Below are 16,000 nucleotides of genomic sequence, written 5' to 3' on the forward strand. Positions count from 1 at the left end.
TCGGAGTGGGGCACCTGAGACTCGGACTGCCAGTGGGGCTTAATTTAAATATCAACTATGGGGAATGGGGAATAACCACTACCATTAGTGAGAGGGAACTGGGACTCAGGGGCACTGATCTCAGGTGCTGTATTGTTTGTATACACATTTCCCTTTGTGTTCACATATAAGTACTACGTTTGTCATTAAAAAAAAGTATTTGGCCGGACAATCATTTTGTTGCTGCTATTGTTTGTACTTTGAATAGTGAGCTTTTATTCACCCTCCTGTAGCTACCTTCCCATTGGGAAGCCTTTGACTGCTCGACCAGCGCTAACACTAAGAGTCAAGTGCTACTTGGCTCAGCTTCACAGGAATCATAGTCGTTCGGGCTGCTGGACATCAAGAGTGAAAGACCTCAACCCCCACGATTGGGCCCAGTAGCTCCTGCTTGCCTTGTGGCCCACTGAAGGGGTTCTGACACTCCTTTTCCTCTCCTGAAAGATCCTCTGTTGAATGGCACCGAGCTCCATTGCTCCCTTTCCAAATTGCTTCTTTTTAAATATCTGAGAAATTCACAGAACTGTGGTAGAAACTGAAGAATTTTACAGCACCTCCTTTTTTACATTTTACTTAAAAGCTCTTGCGTTAATAATGGCAAATGTTAATAAATACTGCACAAGGATAGATTGGTGGGCTGGTATACCCTTGCAATTGGCTGTGAAAGAGGTACACAAATCTCTGAGCTCAGGAATCGAGTTTACCTTGCGCACATTCTATTACAATTTTTGAATTTTTTATAGGTCCACAAGCAGTGATAGAAATAAAGCTCTGTTCAAACAGAGGGAACTTTGATTCTGTCATTTGTTGTGGTAGCTGGACGATCATAATCAATAACCACTGGCGTCCACCTTGTCAGGGGACGACACTGTATGTCACACCTCACCTCACATTCAGGGGCGGCTTCTCCATCAGGGCAGAGGAGCATCGCCCCACTGCTTTCTGGCAGTGCGAGAAGTAGAATCATAAAATGAAATTTTAAATACCACTTTATGTTTCTGCTTCTCGCGCTGTGAGAAAGCAGAACGGTATGCCTGGTTGGGGAAGGGCTGGTGGGCAGGTCGAGGAGGAGTGGCTTGCCCAATGCTGTGGGCCCTAACTGTTTGGTCGGCCCTCTGGGGCTGACCAAATCAGTCATGCGCACTCTGCATATTCTTTATGTAGGCTGCATGCAGTCTACATAGATAAAATGGCTTCTCTACAGGTGCCCGGCTGGGAGCCGTCTGCACCAATCACAACTCTGCCATTGTAGCGTTGTGATTGGCTTAGGGGAGGGGGGGGGTGGGTGCCGGCTTCCTGACGCAGGACCCGGCCAGGAGCGGAGGGGACGCGGACCCAGTAAGTTAAGTTTTTTATTTATTTGTAATTACCCCCTGTGCGAACATCCACGCAAACCCCCGCGCTAACGCCTTACCCGCAAGTCAGGCAAGCCGTGACTGCTCACATTACAATGATTTGTTGCATAGAATCAATTTTTAGCAAGAAAAATATAATGATGACAGCAGCTAAACAGTAAGAGAATTGAAAATACCTTTTTCAGCAGTTGCTAGTTTTGTCGCAAAGAAGGACCCAAAAATAACACATGATTAAAACCTAATGTATGTTTAACACAGTAAAAGAACACAAATTAATGTTTTCAGTATTTTCTTTTATTCTGTGAAATGTCAAGACAAATTCAATTTATCTGAAAGCAGGAATAAGAAATAACTATATGTTATGATAGCTGCTCCTAGAGCATTGGACTTCATGATTTTCGAATTGTGCAAATATTTAACACGTCGCCTGGCTCCTGTAGTTATAAACTGCATTTCCTTTAATTAACAATTTAATTTGATGGCCATGATTTGCAAAGGGAAAGTCCAGGGCTGGACACCGGATATTTGGTGTAAATGGATCAATCTGGTAAAGGTAAGTATATCATCTATTATATTGTGGAAAGGAGGCGAAGGATTGAATGGACATCAAGAGTGCAGTGCATCATTGCACTGGTTTTGAGAGGTCATGTTTTCGTAGAGGGCAGTCACTAAAGGGCCAGTGAGAAATCAAGTATTTTCATAATAAAATACAACGGATTTCTCAAAGAAAATGGCATTAAACATTTAAAAATTATAATCCTTATTTTTTAGGAACTGCGTCACATTTCTTTACTTTATTTTTCTCTCCAGTGTACCTGGAAGTTGATACAGTGTTTGTGAAAATACATTTTGTTGATTCTTATAAATTGAAAACATGGCCATTCTTCAAGATAATCTTTGGTTAAATTAATTTGTCAGAGTTCGAATTACAAAAACCTGCTTTGAATGGCTGTACAGTGATCCAATTGAACATGACTGTTGTACCTCCCTTAAAAGATCTGTCAGTCAAAACCTAAGCATATTAATACATCATTAAGGTTCTGATACTCAGCTACATCTACCATTGGGAAGATTCCTGTCTTATTGGGATCCACAAATCAATTCAGAAGTACTTCAGAAAAATCTATGTAATTCATAGGTTTACTTATTCACTCCAACACAAAAAAAGTATGCATGGCAAATTTGCACCACAGTAATATTTGCGCATACATAACTGATACAAAATGTACAGTAGCACAGTTTTTGCTCTTTCCACATGTGAAAAGTTGTCTCCCAGAAAAACAACCTTCTTCTACATCCACATTGAATGGGTGGAGTTATACCAACTTTCTGAAACAAAAAAATCACTTACGCCTGCATTTAATAGGATTATATTTAGGTGCATTCCTATAGTTGTTGGAAATCAAATTACCCACAAGAGGCATGCGAATAGTCTGACATGGACAAGCAAGTGGATGTCCACTTACTTCTCCTGGCGCCGTACACAGAAACACTAACAATCTTACCACTAACCCTAACCATGGGAATGCAGCAATTCTGACAAGCTAGAAAAGTATACACATTCATGAACCAACTGAATTTAAAGTGTATCAATCATTATAACCTGAACCCAGGTTTAAAATGTATGTTTCCACAAAAAGATTACACGCACATATATACCCCTGGATGCATGAAAAGTTTTTTCAGTGTCACATATATTGTAAGGACCTCAAATGTGTTTCCATTGTATCACTTTCATCTAGTGAATATCACATACTACAATTTTCATAAAAAAACATCCTTTTTGATGATAAAAATATGAATCTGCACTCACAGTAAGGACAGCCATAGACTTCAAAACGCAGTCCACTTTGCCCCTCACTACTCCAGTCCAAAGGAACAATGCGCAGGAATTGAGCTATCACCTGATGCTGAAAATCATGTCGGACCACAGATTCGGAGTTCATGTTTCCTGAAAAATCCTGAAAGAGAGCAATTGCATAATGTTAGGTTAAAACCAAACTACATTTCCCGATGCCCGTCAGTCTTGCCGAGCATGAAATAATAGGTTGATTTTATTTTGGGAAATATACAAAATAATGAAGTAAAAAAATGTTTAGACCAACGTTTCTCAGGGGCAGTTGGCTGGGGATGTTGGTTGGAGGAGAATAACAACTTATTTTCTCCAAAGTATCTCTGCTGATCACTGCCGGAACTCACTTTCTCCAAAGTATCTCTGCCTATTATTGCGTGAACTCACTTTCGTTAAAGTATCTCAGCTGATTATTGGTTGAACTCACTTTCATCAAAGTATCTCAGCTGATTATTGCCTGAAATCGCCTTCTTCAAAGTATCTCTGCGGATTATTGCCTGATCTAACTTTCATCAAAGTATCTCAGCTGATTATTGCCTGAACTCACTTTCTACAAACTATCTCTGCTGATTATTGCCTGAACTTACTTTCTTCAATGTATCTCATCTGATTATTGCCTGAACTCCCTTTCATCAAAGTATCTCAACTGATTATTGCCTGAACTCACTTTCTACAAATTATCTCTGCTGATTATTGCCTGAACTTACTTTCTTCAATGTATCTCAGGTGATTATTGCCTGAAGTCACTTTCTACAAACTATCTCTGCTGATTATTGCCTAAACTTACTTTCTTCAATGTATCTCAGCTGATTATTGCCTGAACTCACTTTCATCAAAGTATCCCAGCTGATTATTGCCTAAACTCACTTTCTACAAACTATCTCTGCTGATTATTGCCTAAACTTACTTTCTTCGAAGTATCTCAGCTGATTATTGCCTGAACTCACTTTCATCAAAGTATCTCTGCTGATTATTGCTTGAACTTACTTTCTTCAATGTGTCTCTGCTGATTACTGCCTGAACTCACTTTCTCCAAAGTATCTCTGCTGATTATTGCCTGGAATCACTTTCTCTAAAGCTTCTCTACTGATTATTGCCTGGACTCCCTTTCTCCAGAGTATCTCTGCTGACAATTGCCTGAATTCACTTTCTCCAAAGTATCTGTTGATTATTGCCTGAAATCGTATGCTTCATTTAGGTTTTAGTCACTGGAAGAATCTATCTTTCAATTTAAAAAAAAAAAAACACAGTGGAATCAGTACCTTATAGAGCTAGAGAATTATGCTGATGTTGAGAAAAAGGGTATTCTTGAGCCTAAAGAAAAAGAAAAGGAAAAGGATAAGGATAGGGAGGGACCCCAGGCTGATACCATGGCCCATATGTACAACCCCTCCGGAATATTCCTAGCAGAACCTGGTCGATCAAACATAGAAGACACAGAAGCACGGAATGAGCTCCGATGTGGGGCTCCACAGATACTCCAATAGATCCTCCAATAGATGCTCCCGCAGTTAAGGCAAGCAACACGCCAATCACAACAAAAAAGCCTGAGTCCGCTCCACAAGCCAAGTGTGAAGGATGTAAGAAAGCAACTTGTATGGCTCCAACTAGGCACTACTCTTGCCCAAATAGCAGTAAACGGGCACTGATTACCGATTTTTTTAAAGTTGCTAGTAAAACCACGGCGTCATCATGATCTTAAACCCTCTAAAGTCAAAAACCTAACCAACAACGCCACCGATTCCCAAAATAAGGCCCATATGAACCCTCCAGGTGACAGAAGCAACAACAGTCGTGAGGAAAAGAAAGTACTGCAGGATACGGTATTGGAAACCACGTACGACAAACATAAAGAACTACAAAGCCTCTAATTTTTAACACCTAAAGCTCTCCGCCCCTTGGAACCCTGTCGTAGCAATAACTCTCATGTAACAGAGGCACTAATCCATTACCTCCCGTCTCCTTTAGATAATTCCTGCCAGAATCAACACAAATTTTTACTTGGATATAGCAGACTAGATGGAAACAGTGAAAGCGTCTTAACACATCAGACCAGCACAAGCACCTTGAGTCTTTCGGGTAAGCAACCCGCACCATCATGAGTCCATCACCCAAACTCGCAGGGATCTGCCTACTCAAACACCAATAAACAAGACAAGCCTGATCCATCCATCCACTCAACGGAGGTAGAAGAGCAATTTGGCCAGGACCTTTTTCAGGTCAATTCATATGACATGACATCACGTCTACCAAACCACTTAGGAATCATCACTTTGAACTCATCCACCCAAAAAAAGGAATCACCCAGTGGGCTTCCGGGCTCTTAGAGCGAGCCCTTCTCAGAGAGCCCACCCCACTGGGAGCATAGCGCTCACTCACCAACAGTAGAACAAACTTGCTCATCAACATCTTCAGTTTGGCTCCTCCTGTTAAACACCATGGACACAATCGGTAAAGCAATGACTTACCACGCAGATAAGTTGGATACCCAGGTAGATCTTTTAAACATCTTAGCAATTCACAGGCAGGGGGGTGAACAAAAGTTGCACAACTACAATGAGATGATTCTGAAGGTGCAGCGGGACCGGTAGACAACCTACAAAATGTGCCACTGCCACTGCACTAAAATAATTGATAAATTAGCCGCAGTTCCAACTCTGCTGACAGAACTACTGGGTACAACTAGGGAAGTTTTATCTAAGCCTGCAATATCAGCAGAATAAGAAAAAGAAGCATCAAGGGAAATGGAACTGGAATGTTCCAGTCCAATTAAGGGGCAAAAAACAAGCAAAATGGAACCAAATCCAGTGTTAATCAAGGAAAACACAGCTACAACTAATCCATCAAGAGTACTCAATAACTCAGGTGTCTCGGGTCTCTCATTCAGTAACCAACTCAATCAATCACCAGCATGGCACTCAAAAGAAATCCAGCCGCTATCCAAACGGGAGAGAAAACGTCTGAGAAAGGCTAGAAATGGTAGAAAAACCAGCCGGGCATCTAATTTACCCCTAGTATCGTCCACTCAAAAAGGGAACCATTGTGAAGATAAGGTAATTCGAAACACCTTGGAAGCAGCATGCACCAAGGAGCAATTGATTTCATCTCCCAATTCTTCCGCCATCCTCAGAAGCCCAATTATAATACAAGGGAGCAATTCCCGGCAGTAAAAATATATAGTCTATTCTAACCTCCTGTAAGGAAGGAGAAACACGATTCAAAAATTCAGGCCAAGCTAATCACAAAATCTACATGAATAGCAGGGTGTACCACAACTGCAACCAGAACAGCCTGTCCAGGGGAGGTCAACTTGGCTGAAGAAAAAGCTAGAGAAAAAAGACACAATCCGGAAACACCGCACAGCCAAAACCAGGGAGGCAACGAAGGTTTCCACGTAAGGGATAGTGAACATAATTCACAGCTTAACTCACAGGACCCTCAGAACTCACCTCCGATCCCCTCGGAGTTTACGGTAGTAAAGAAAGTAAAAGAAACAGGTTTAGCAAATATGTCGCAGAGTGTCCTTCAAACAATAGCAAATTGGACTTCAATCCCCAATATATCTCAAGGGAAACTCATGATATCCTCAATAGAAGCGTACTGCTCAAACTATTTAAACCCACCCCCCCTTGGTCATATTAACACCAGCGACATTGAAAGCATTGAGTTCAAACAAAACGCGAATCCCAATGTCAAAGAAATCACAACAGCCACGTTCACTAATAACATCTTCATCGAGCAGATTTGGCAGCTGAGGGATTCTTTCGCCAAATGGGGCATCAAGTTAAAAAAAGATAGTCCCTCTTTGTTACCCCAGCCCGCTACAACCACCAATTCACAAAGAAGGTCTGCTAAAGGGAGCAAAAGGCCCGGACCAATATAGCCTATCAAACGGCACTGAGCACACGGCCAGGAAAATTAGCATCACGTTTGAACACCCAGAAGCTATCAAGCCTTCGTGTTCCCGGCACTCAAATTCGGCAGGCACATCATCAGGAATGGCATGAACGAACCCCTCAATAGCTCCAAATTCACATCAGGGTTGCAACATCTGTTCTTGGAACGTGCACGGTCTGAGCACAAAATTAGAAGATCCTGACTTTTTGGAATTTATTACACAGTATAACATCCTTCTTCTCCCAGAAACCAGGCAGATAATCCCCTCACCAAAAGTTGGCTACTGGCTACAAGGAATTCCTGAAACCGGCCATGAGAACCACAAAACATGGAAGAGCAAAGGGTAGTCTCTCCATCTTCATTTTGACAGATATCCCTTGGCATGCCTCTACTATAGACTTAGATTGTTCCTGGTTGCTATGCGTCAAATTAGATGCCCTACAATTCACCAGACTGCTAATACTGAATATTTACATTCACCCTGTGTCTAAACAAAAGAGGCAAAGAATGAAACAACTAATAACTTAATTGGCAACATTAAAACTTGCGCATCCAGACGCTAACATTATACTGCCGGGTGACTGCAACATGAACTTACAGGAAAAAGGGCCCAATAGCGCCCACACCAGTCTCCAATCGATGCAATACACTTGGGAAGAGACGCGCGTCCCGTCTAGACGATCTCTCAATGTGTTCACTTAATGGTCAAGGCCCAACAGATTACCCCGCAGCATACACAAGGGTTAACCATAAAACATGTTCAATTATCAAGTACACCTCGATCTTCTCCCGCACATTGCGAACTTTCAAATAATAGACATTGGCGGAAAGTGACCATCAACCACAACCTTTTACGCTATTAGGAACCTTCACAATCCCGGCGAAAGCTAAGGCAATGACCCTTCAAACACAATGCTACAACCTAAAATGTCTCTGCTGGAAAAGGGATAGTGTCGAGGATATCATCGGTACATACACCACTCTTTTGGAAAGGTTCAACATGGAGCCATTGAGCATAAAGGCTTGGAAATCATTCATTCAGAAAATAAAAAAAAAATCTCTAACTATGCCCATGGCCATAAAGCAGGAAGATCAATAGGGGCAGCCCAGTCATTCAAGGAAAGAGTAAATCCTGTCTCACGATCTATTTTAACCAAGTGGCTCTCTAGCATGGAGGTTTGACCCTGTTTATGTAGCAACCGGTACCAGTTCCCCACACCACTAACTCTAGCCCCATAAAGGGCTACCACCAGTTGATTTGGGGCATCAAAGACACCACTCGTGTTTTTTAGAAAGTGAGCGATTTGAAAATATTCAAAGAAGGGGGGTTTCCGATGGCTTTCCACCCTAACCATTACCTCTGGCCAGGAAATCACCCTGTTTTGAATTATGAAATGTCTTAGCTCGAGTATTCCACAGCTTTCCCAATTATTGATGTGTCTTAATCGAAACTGGAGGCCAAAGCTGGGAGCTTCTCTCAATTTTAAATATTGGAGACCAGAGGAGCCCGTCTTTTTAAAAAATGACTGAAGTCTAAAAGCAAAATCCTTCAAAGTCTTATACCTTGATTTTTTAGGAAGTTTGGAAGTTTTTAAAAACACTAGGGTTTACAAATCCGTTTCTTGAATCATTCTATCTAAGAAGAAGCTATCTTTAGTGCATTTAGATCCCATCATTCCAGACACTAAGTCTAATAAAGCTGCCTCATAATAAGTTCTTAAATGAGGCATAGCTAATTCCCCTTGTTTAATAGGTAATTGAACCACTGTCAATTTGACCCTTGGTACTTTCTTTCTCCAGACAAATTCTCTAAATAAGGTTTCTAATTTTCTAAAAAAGGACATGTTTATCTTGATTGGGACATTAGAAAAGAGAAATATAAGCAACGGGAGTATAGACATTTTAATTAACAAAACTCTACCCACTCTCGATAGGGGGAGTATAAACCATTGTTCCAAGAGTTTCGTGATTTTCTCCTTCATTCTTAAATAATTCAGTTTATATAGCTGTTGGTACTGGCTAGACACATATATCCCGAGATTAAGGCTGGGCGTAGCACGAAGCACTGCCTACTTCGCCGTTTACGAAGTAGGCTTAGCAGGCAGCGCTACGCACACGCCGCTGCGAAGCAGAGCTGCCCGCTGCCCGCCAGCCCTCATTTCAAAATAATTTAAAGAATGTAAAAAGTAAATAAATTACCTTACCTGCAGTGCGGCGTCCCGGGGCTCCCTCTTCCTGCTTGCCGGCAACTTCTTCACACAAATGCGCATGCTTGCACGCCCGCGCATGCGAATTTGTGTGAAGAAGTTGCCGGCAAGCAGGAAGAGGGAGCACGGGACACACGTCTGGGCATATTGCGGACTGATTTGCATATGGCTGGGTTAAAACTGGAATGGCATGGTGAGCAAATAAACGATGGATTTAGGCCCAGATCTCTGTACTGGGGTAAATGTAAGACATTGTTCTGCATTCTGTCCATAAACTGTTGTTTTTGCATTTGTCACCCCATGTGGGATGGGTATGCCCAGAAGTTGGTCCCGTGATCTCCATGCCACTGGAATCAAGCTATCCTGGCTGAAGAGGGGTGAAACCCCAAAACTGATCCTAGGATGCTTGTTTCCAGTCCAGGGAGGACCTGGCTTGGCAGTTTGGGCTGGACTGTTCCCATGAGGAACAGGGTCAAGACTGATTTGCATATGGCTGGGTTCAAACTGTAATGGCATGGTGAGCAAAAAAACGATGGATTTAGGCCCCGATCTCTGTACTGGGGTGAATGTATGAGATTGTTCTGCATTCTGTCCATCAACTGTTGTTTTTGCACAGTTCTAAACAACACAATCCACATTTTTCCAGAGATTGTTTTTAATTCCATACACATACCTCACAGGCACAAAGCCGCCTTGAATACGGATTAAAAAACCAAATCCCGGCCAGACAAGGTGCACCAGTAAATTATTACTGGAGGATGAGGAATGCAGAAGACAACACCTTAGCTCACCACTGTTGGCTGGAGATTGAATATCAAGCAAGGCTAGTCAATTCAATCACAACAGTCTTGAAGGAATACCTTGTGGCATTACAGCTAGAGGAGGACTGGTTTACGCCCACAACATACCCCAGATTTAAATCTGTTGTGAATAATGCCATCAAAACTACCTTCTCTAAAAAAAATACCACGCATGGCCAGTGATACAAACCTACCAGACTGTGTAACCACAACTGTATCTGTCGGAACACTTTTCTCACGAGAAAAAGGCATTATCTGACGCTGGTGCGAACTGGGTCTTTTCCCTCGAAGGACCTTACCCCAAAATGAAAACACACATGGCTATCCAAGGAATGCCGCTTTTGCGAAGAAGGGGTCGAGTCATTGTTACACCCATTATGCATTTGCCCCACACCATTAGAAACTCAAAAAACTGTCCTTTGGGAGGCCTTTAGGAAGGAATAAATAGGAACATGCAGATACGCAGTCATCAAGTGTCGTCGATTCCTCTGTCTTGCAGAGCCATGACATTCTGGAAAATTGACCCAAAAGAATTGAACAAAAATGTAATCCACTATAAGTAGCCCAAAAACAATCTGTAAATACACAAACCCAATCGCATTGATATAACAGTTGACACCTTCATTTAATCTGTAGCCTCCTGTCTGTGGTTATGACCTTGTGGTCTTTTTAATAATACGTTTTAAAAATGTATTCTAGAGTATTATGTTCCACGGTGGTTCTCCCACCCTTTTATGATTTTTAACGGAATCAAATAAAAGTATATTTGACTGACGGGTATTCTTCAGCCTATGTGCCAGTGTTGGACAATGAGGTTCAAAATCAATGGCTTCAAGGGAGCCTATTGAGAGTGTCTGTACAGATTGTTGGAAAGGGGGCTTTTTATTATTGACAAATCTCAAAGTCATGCTTTCCAGACAGGGGGTGCTGTTGGTAAGAGAGAAGTACTTCTTAGTAGGTGAAAATTGTCATGGCTTCCCAACTGTGAAAAACCATTATGGAGCAGATCCTGGGTGTCTTCTCAAGTTACATGCTTGCAGGAATAATGGTGACAGTTTTCTCTTCAGCCCCGCTAAGCTTGAGAAAGGGGAAGGTGACAGATCAGGTTCTTCTGTGGAAAAGCTTGCAGAGTGCAGTGTGCTCACATTGTTTTTCAGAGACACTAATCTCAATGATACCCTTCGCATTTGATCCGTGGTGTAACACAAAATGGTGGGGCACCCTGCACAATGTGATCTGGGAACCTTCCCACCACCTGGACCCATGGTGTCAACATCCCTGACCCTTCAGCAGATGAGTAAAGGAGATAATGGTTCCATGAGTAACAGTGCTTTTCCATATGCACTGTTTAAGTTGTTTTACAGAACTAATATGTGACATAGTAAAGTTTAAAACAAATTGAGACAGTAAAATTACTGAAACGTGAAAAGGATGTAGCGTTAATTTGAAAAGGTATTTTAGGTCTTTCCGAAAGATATTTTAAAAGCTGAAGCAAGAGATACATTTGTAAACACTCTGCAGCTGTTAAATTGTTCAAAATAGGATAGGATTTAAAGGCACTTTAAAGGAGAGGGGTGTTGGCATTCCTGGAAGAAAGTTTTGAAAAATGTTGTGGCAACTTCTTTCATTTTACACTTAAGCAGTAAAAACCCTTTAAATGGGAGATGACGTCTAACAGGACTTTTAGAAGCACATCTTCACAGAATCATTGTTTTGTGTAAAAGGGAAATTATAGAGGGTTGGATCTTCAAAATGTAATTTTGTCTATTTATTAGCTGTCCAGCCCCACTGGGTAAGAGTGCTTTATATAAGTTCATATTGCACGAGCAACCTATTTCCTTTTACACCTGAACAGTAAAAAGAACTGTGCAGCTGCGATTTGATTGCACCACCAAGAAATGGTACACAGGATTTTTAGAAATATCTTTTGCCAAAACCCTCGCTGTTTGATCTTTAAGTATATTGAGAGAGGGTTGGATCCTCATAGTGGGTGACACATTGCTTCTGGTAAGTTCACACTGCATGAGCAGCTATATTAATGTTATAGAGACAGGAAGAATCTACAGTAGTACATCTGAAAACATAGTATCACAATATACACATCTGGGATGAATAAGAGTGAGCGCGTGCAGGTGTGTGATTTACAATCTCTGATCTGGTGGATCTCTAAGTTGAGTGAGAGGCCAAAAGTTAACAATAATAAAATAATTCAACTTTTGTGAAGCCCATTTGGCCACACAGTAAAGACCAAGAATTGGAGGTTGAAGGCGAGTAGTTTGATCACAAATGAATAATCAGTTCAGTATATATGCATGTCAAGAGAATATTAAAAATTGACAGGATTACAGCTGGCAATAGATTCAGTCTCAGTAGGATAAGATATAAAATAAGCACAGTTACAGCAATAGAGAAACTGAGAATTAGAAATTGGTGTTCCTTAAAGAAACTTCGATTCTCTTTCCTAAACAACTTCCCCCTTTCTCCTAATTCCTGCTATCATTACACAGGTTGCCACTCCCCCAAGTCCTGGTGAAGACCCTCTCTGATGGTTTCAAGTAACCACGAACTCTTGAGTCAAAACGTCAGCGCTCTCTAAGGGTCTGTACTAAGGCCTAATATCACCCATTGGACTTCTAAGAAAATCCCCTACTTGCCCTTTGTGATTTGGATTGAACTATACATGACAGACAGCTGGCAGAAGGATTGAGCACTGTGAATTTAATCTTTTTATTGTATTTTATATATCCAGTCACCTTACTCTCCACGTGTCACTGTGTACGAGCATTTTTGTCACAATTCTGGACATGTTGGAGCAACCTTTAGTGCCTTGTACATAGATAGTTTTAAGTACTTCATGCAGTAATTTCCCTTCTGGATGTATGTTTTCTTTTTCTTATTTCTTTCATATGTGGAGTGATGCTTCTAATATACCACAAGATATACTGGTTTTCCTGAATTGTTTCTGTCCCCAATAGGACTCATTTGTTGAATGTACCAAACGTTACCCTGGTCCTGAAATTCATTGGGTTACCTCATTGGATTGTAAAGGAATATAGGTGCAGCATTAACATTTTGCAGACTCTGCCTTCTTTCACGGGAAGGATGTCTAACGCAAGACGATTCAGCAAAACCATGGATCTTGTAACTGCCATTTCAGTATCTACAGCCAATATGGAACTTGCTGTACTTGTGGACAATGTATTCTCTATGGAGGACAACTTTCTAATCTTGAGAGCATTCAAGATCACACCTTCAGATGGAATCACTTCACCAAAAATGTCTCAGAAAACTTCAGCACCACTCTTTTAGTTCTAGTTTTTGTTTCCCACACAGGATCATTCAAATGTTCTACCTGATAAATCTTTGGAAAACTAGACCTAAATAACATGTGCCATACCATTCCCTGGTCATTTTGAAGTATGCATGCTGCCCACAAACAAAATAAATGGCGAAATAATGGGTTCTTGACCTCCAAAGAACAGATGGCAAGTTCCTACATATTCAAAAATATGGTGAGAAACCCTTCTACCCATGTATGTGGTATTTAGGGATCATTTATCTCTACTCCCACATAATTTCCCTTTGTGTTGCCAACCTAGAACTAGTACATAGCTCCTAAGTCTCAATGTCTTGCTCCTTCCTTATCCCATGGTCCTTTATATCTCTCATCCCATCGTGTTTTCTTCCTTACATCTATTGCTCTTTTCCTGTCATTTGTTATATCAAAACATTTCTCCTCAACCTCATTTAAAGAACAGGTTAAACTGTTTCTAAGAGCATAAGCCATGTCCAGTGTTGAATTCGGTCTATGGAAACAGTTAACTGTATCCATCGTCTTAGCATGAGGATGGCGATTCAAATACTTGAACATAGGAACTTCAGAAAGTACTAAATCTTAGTTCAGGTAAGAATATAGGAACTGGGGGGAGGGGGGGAGTAAGCATCTCCGTTCTGTCGAAGAATCAGGTCTTGAGGGTCTTCCTGAGGATGTTCAGAGAGGGGGCACGTCTGATGTCGATCAGGAGCTCGTCCCAGGTCTTGGCCACGATGTAGGAGAATGTTCTTCAACCCATTCTGGGTCTGTGGATGCGCAGGGTTTCGACAAGAGTGAAGGTAATTGGAAGGAGATTCTCTCATTGAGGTATTGGGTTCCGGTGTTGTTGAGGCATTTGAAGGCATGGGTGAGTAGCTTGAATGTTACTCTCTTCTCGACTGGGAGCCAATGGAGGTCTGTCAGGTGTTGGGTAATGTGTTTTTGTCGCAGGAAGCCGAGGAAGAATATAGCTGTGGTGTTCTATATGGTCTGGAGTTTACGGAGCAGAGATTTGTTGATTTCGGCTTAGAGGGCATTTCCGTAGTCCAGTCTGCTGGTTATGAGTGCGTAGGCAATGTCTTTTCTTGATTCAGGGGGGATCCATTTGAAGGTCTTTCGAAGGATGAAGAGGGTGTTGAAGCAGGTGGAGGTGACAGCGTTGACCTGCCGGGAAATGGAGAGGGAGGAGTGGAGTACGATGCCAAGGTTCTGGGCGTGGTCCATGGGGATTAGTGGGCTGCCATGGGCAGTGGGCCACCAGGTGTTGTCCCAAGCGGTGGGGGAGGGTCCGAAGACAAGGACCTGTGTCTTCTCGGAGTTGAGCTTCAGGCAGCTGTTGCTCATCCATGATGCAATGTCCTTCATTCTTTCCTGCAAGTTGAGTTTGGTGGTGACGGGATCCTTGGTGAGGGAGAGGATGAGCTGGGTGTCGTCGGTGTAGGAGACTATGTTGAGTCCGTGTTGTCTGACGATGGTGGCGAGGGGGGCCATGTAGGTGTTGAAGAGCATAGGGCTGAGTGACAATCCCTGAGGTACTCCACAGTTGATCTCTGTGGGTTCAGAGAGGAAGGGTGGCAGTCTGATTCTTTGGGTCCTGCCGCTGAGGAAGGAGCGGAGCCATTCGAGGGCGGTTCCCTGTATGCCGGTGTCATGGAGTCTGGCGGCGAGTGTGCGGTGGGAGACGTTGTCGAAGGGTGTGAAGAGGTTGAGTAGGATCAGGGCCGCAGTGTGGCTTTGGTCGAGGAGGGTGCCTATGTCATCTATGGCGGCGAGTAGGGCAGTCTCAGTGCTGTGGTTGCTGCAGAATCCGGATTGGGAGTAGTCGAGGATGGAGTTCTCCTCGATGAATTTTGTTAGTTGGGTGTTGACGGTCTTCTCTGTGACTTTGGCTGCAAATGGGAGGAGGGAGAGGTCCAAAGGGTCTGCTGAGGGCTTCTTGAGCAGGGGTTTGACTTCTGAGCATTTCCGGTCAACGGGGATGGTGCCGGTTTTCAATGTGGTGTTGATGGTGTGTCGTAGTTCCGGTTCGATGGCGGTGGCGGCTCTGTGGAAGATGTGCAGAGGGTAGGGGTCTGTGGGTGCTCCTGAGTGGATGCCTTTCATGTTCAATTCATTGTCTTTGATGGTGGCTGGGGTCCAGGCAGAGATGGTGGGTTGGCTGGCGTTGTTGGAGGGGGAAGTGGTTTCGGAGTCCAGTGTCCATCCATTTAAGTTGTCATAGAGGGACTTGATTTTCAGATGGAAGTAGGAGCTCAGCTTGTTGTAGAGGTCCTGGGAAGGGGTGATGCCTGTGGCCTCGCTAGGGGGTTTGGTGAATTCTCCCACCCTTTTATGATTTTTAACGGAATCAAATAAAAGTATATTTGACTGACGGGTATTTTTCAGCCTATGTGCCAGTGTTGGACAATAAGGTTCAAAAGCAATGGCTAAAAGAGTCACTTCAAGGGAGCCTATTGAGAGTGTCTGTACAGATTGTTGGAAAGGGTGCTTTTTATTATTGACAAATCTCAAAGTCATGCTTTCCAGACAGGGGGTGC

At 42.6% G+C, this 16,000-nt stretch overlaps 1 protein-coding gene across 1 annotated transcript in view; it reads right to left on the reverse strand.

Moving 5' to 3' along the window:
• CNTNAP2 (contactin associated protein 2) overlaps window positions 1-16,000 on the reverse strand; it is a 2,761,105-nt gene that overhangs the window by 1,740,896 nt on the left and 1,004,209 nt on the right. The window contains exon 4 of the mRNA XM_085631546.1: window positions 3,208-3,355. Coding sequence (XP_085487672.1) covers window positions 3,208-3,355 — 148 coding nt within the window. The remainder of the gene's footprint in view (window positions 1-3,207; window positions 3,356-16,000) is intronic.

This window comes from Triturus cristatus, chromosome 10, assembly GCF_964204655.1.
Source record: "Triturus cristatus chromosome 10, aTriCri1.1, whole genome shotgun sequence".
Taxonomy (NCBI): domain Eukaryota; kingdom Metazoa; phylum Chordata; class Amphibia; order Caudata; family Salamandridae; genus Triturus; species Triturus cristatus.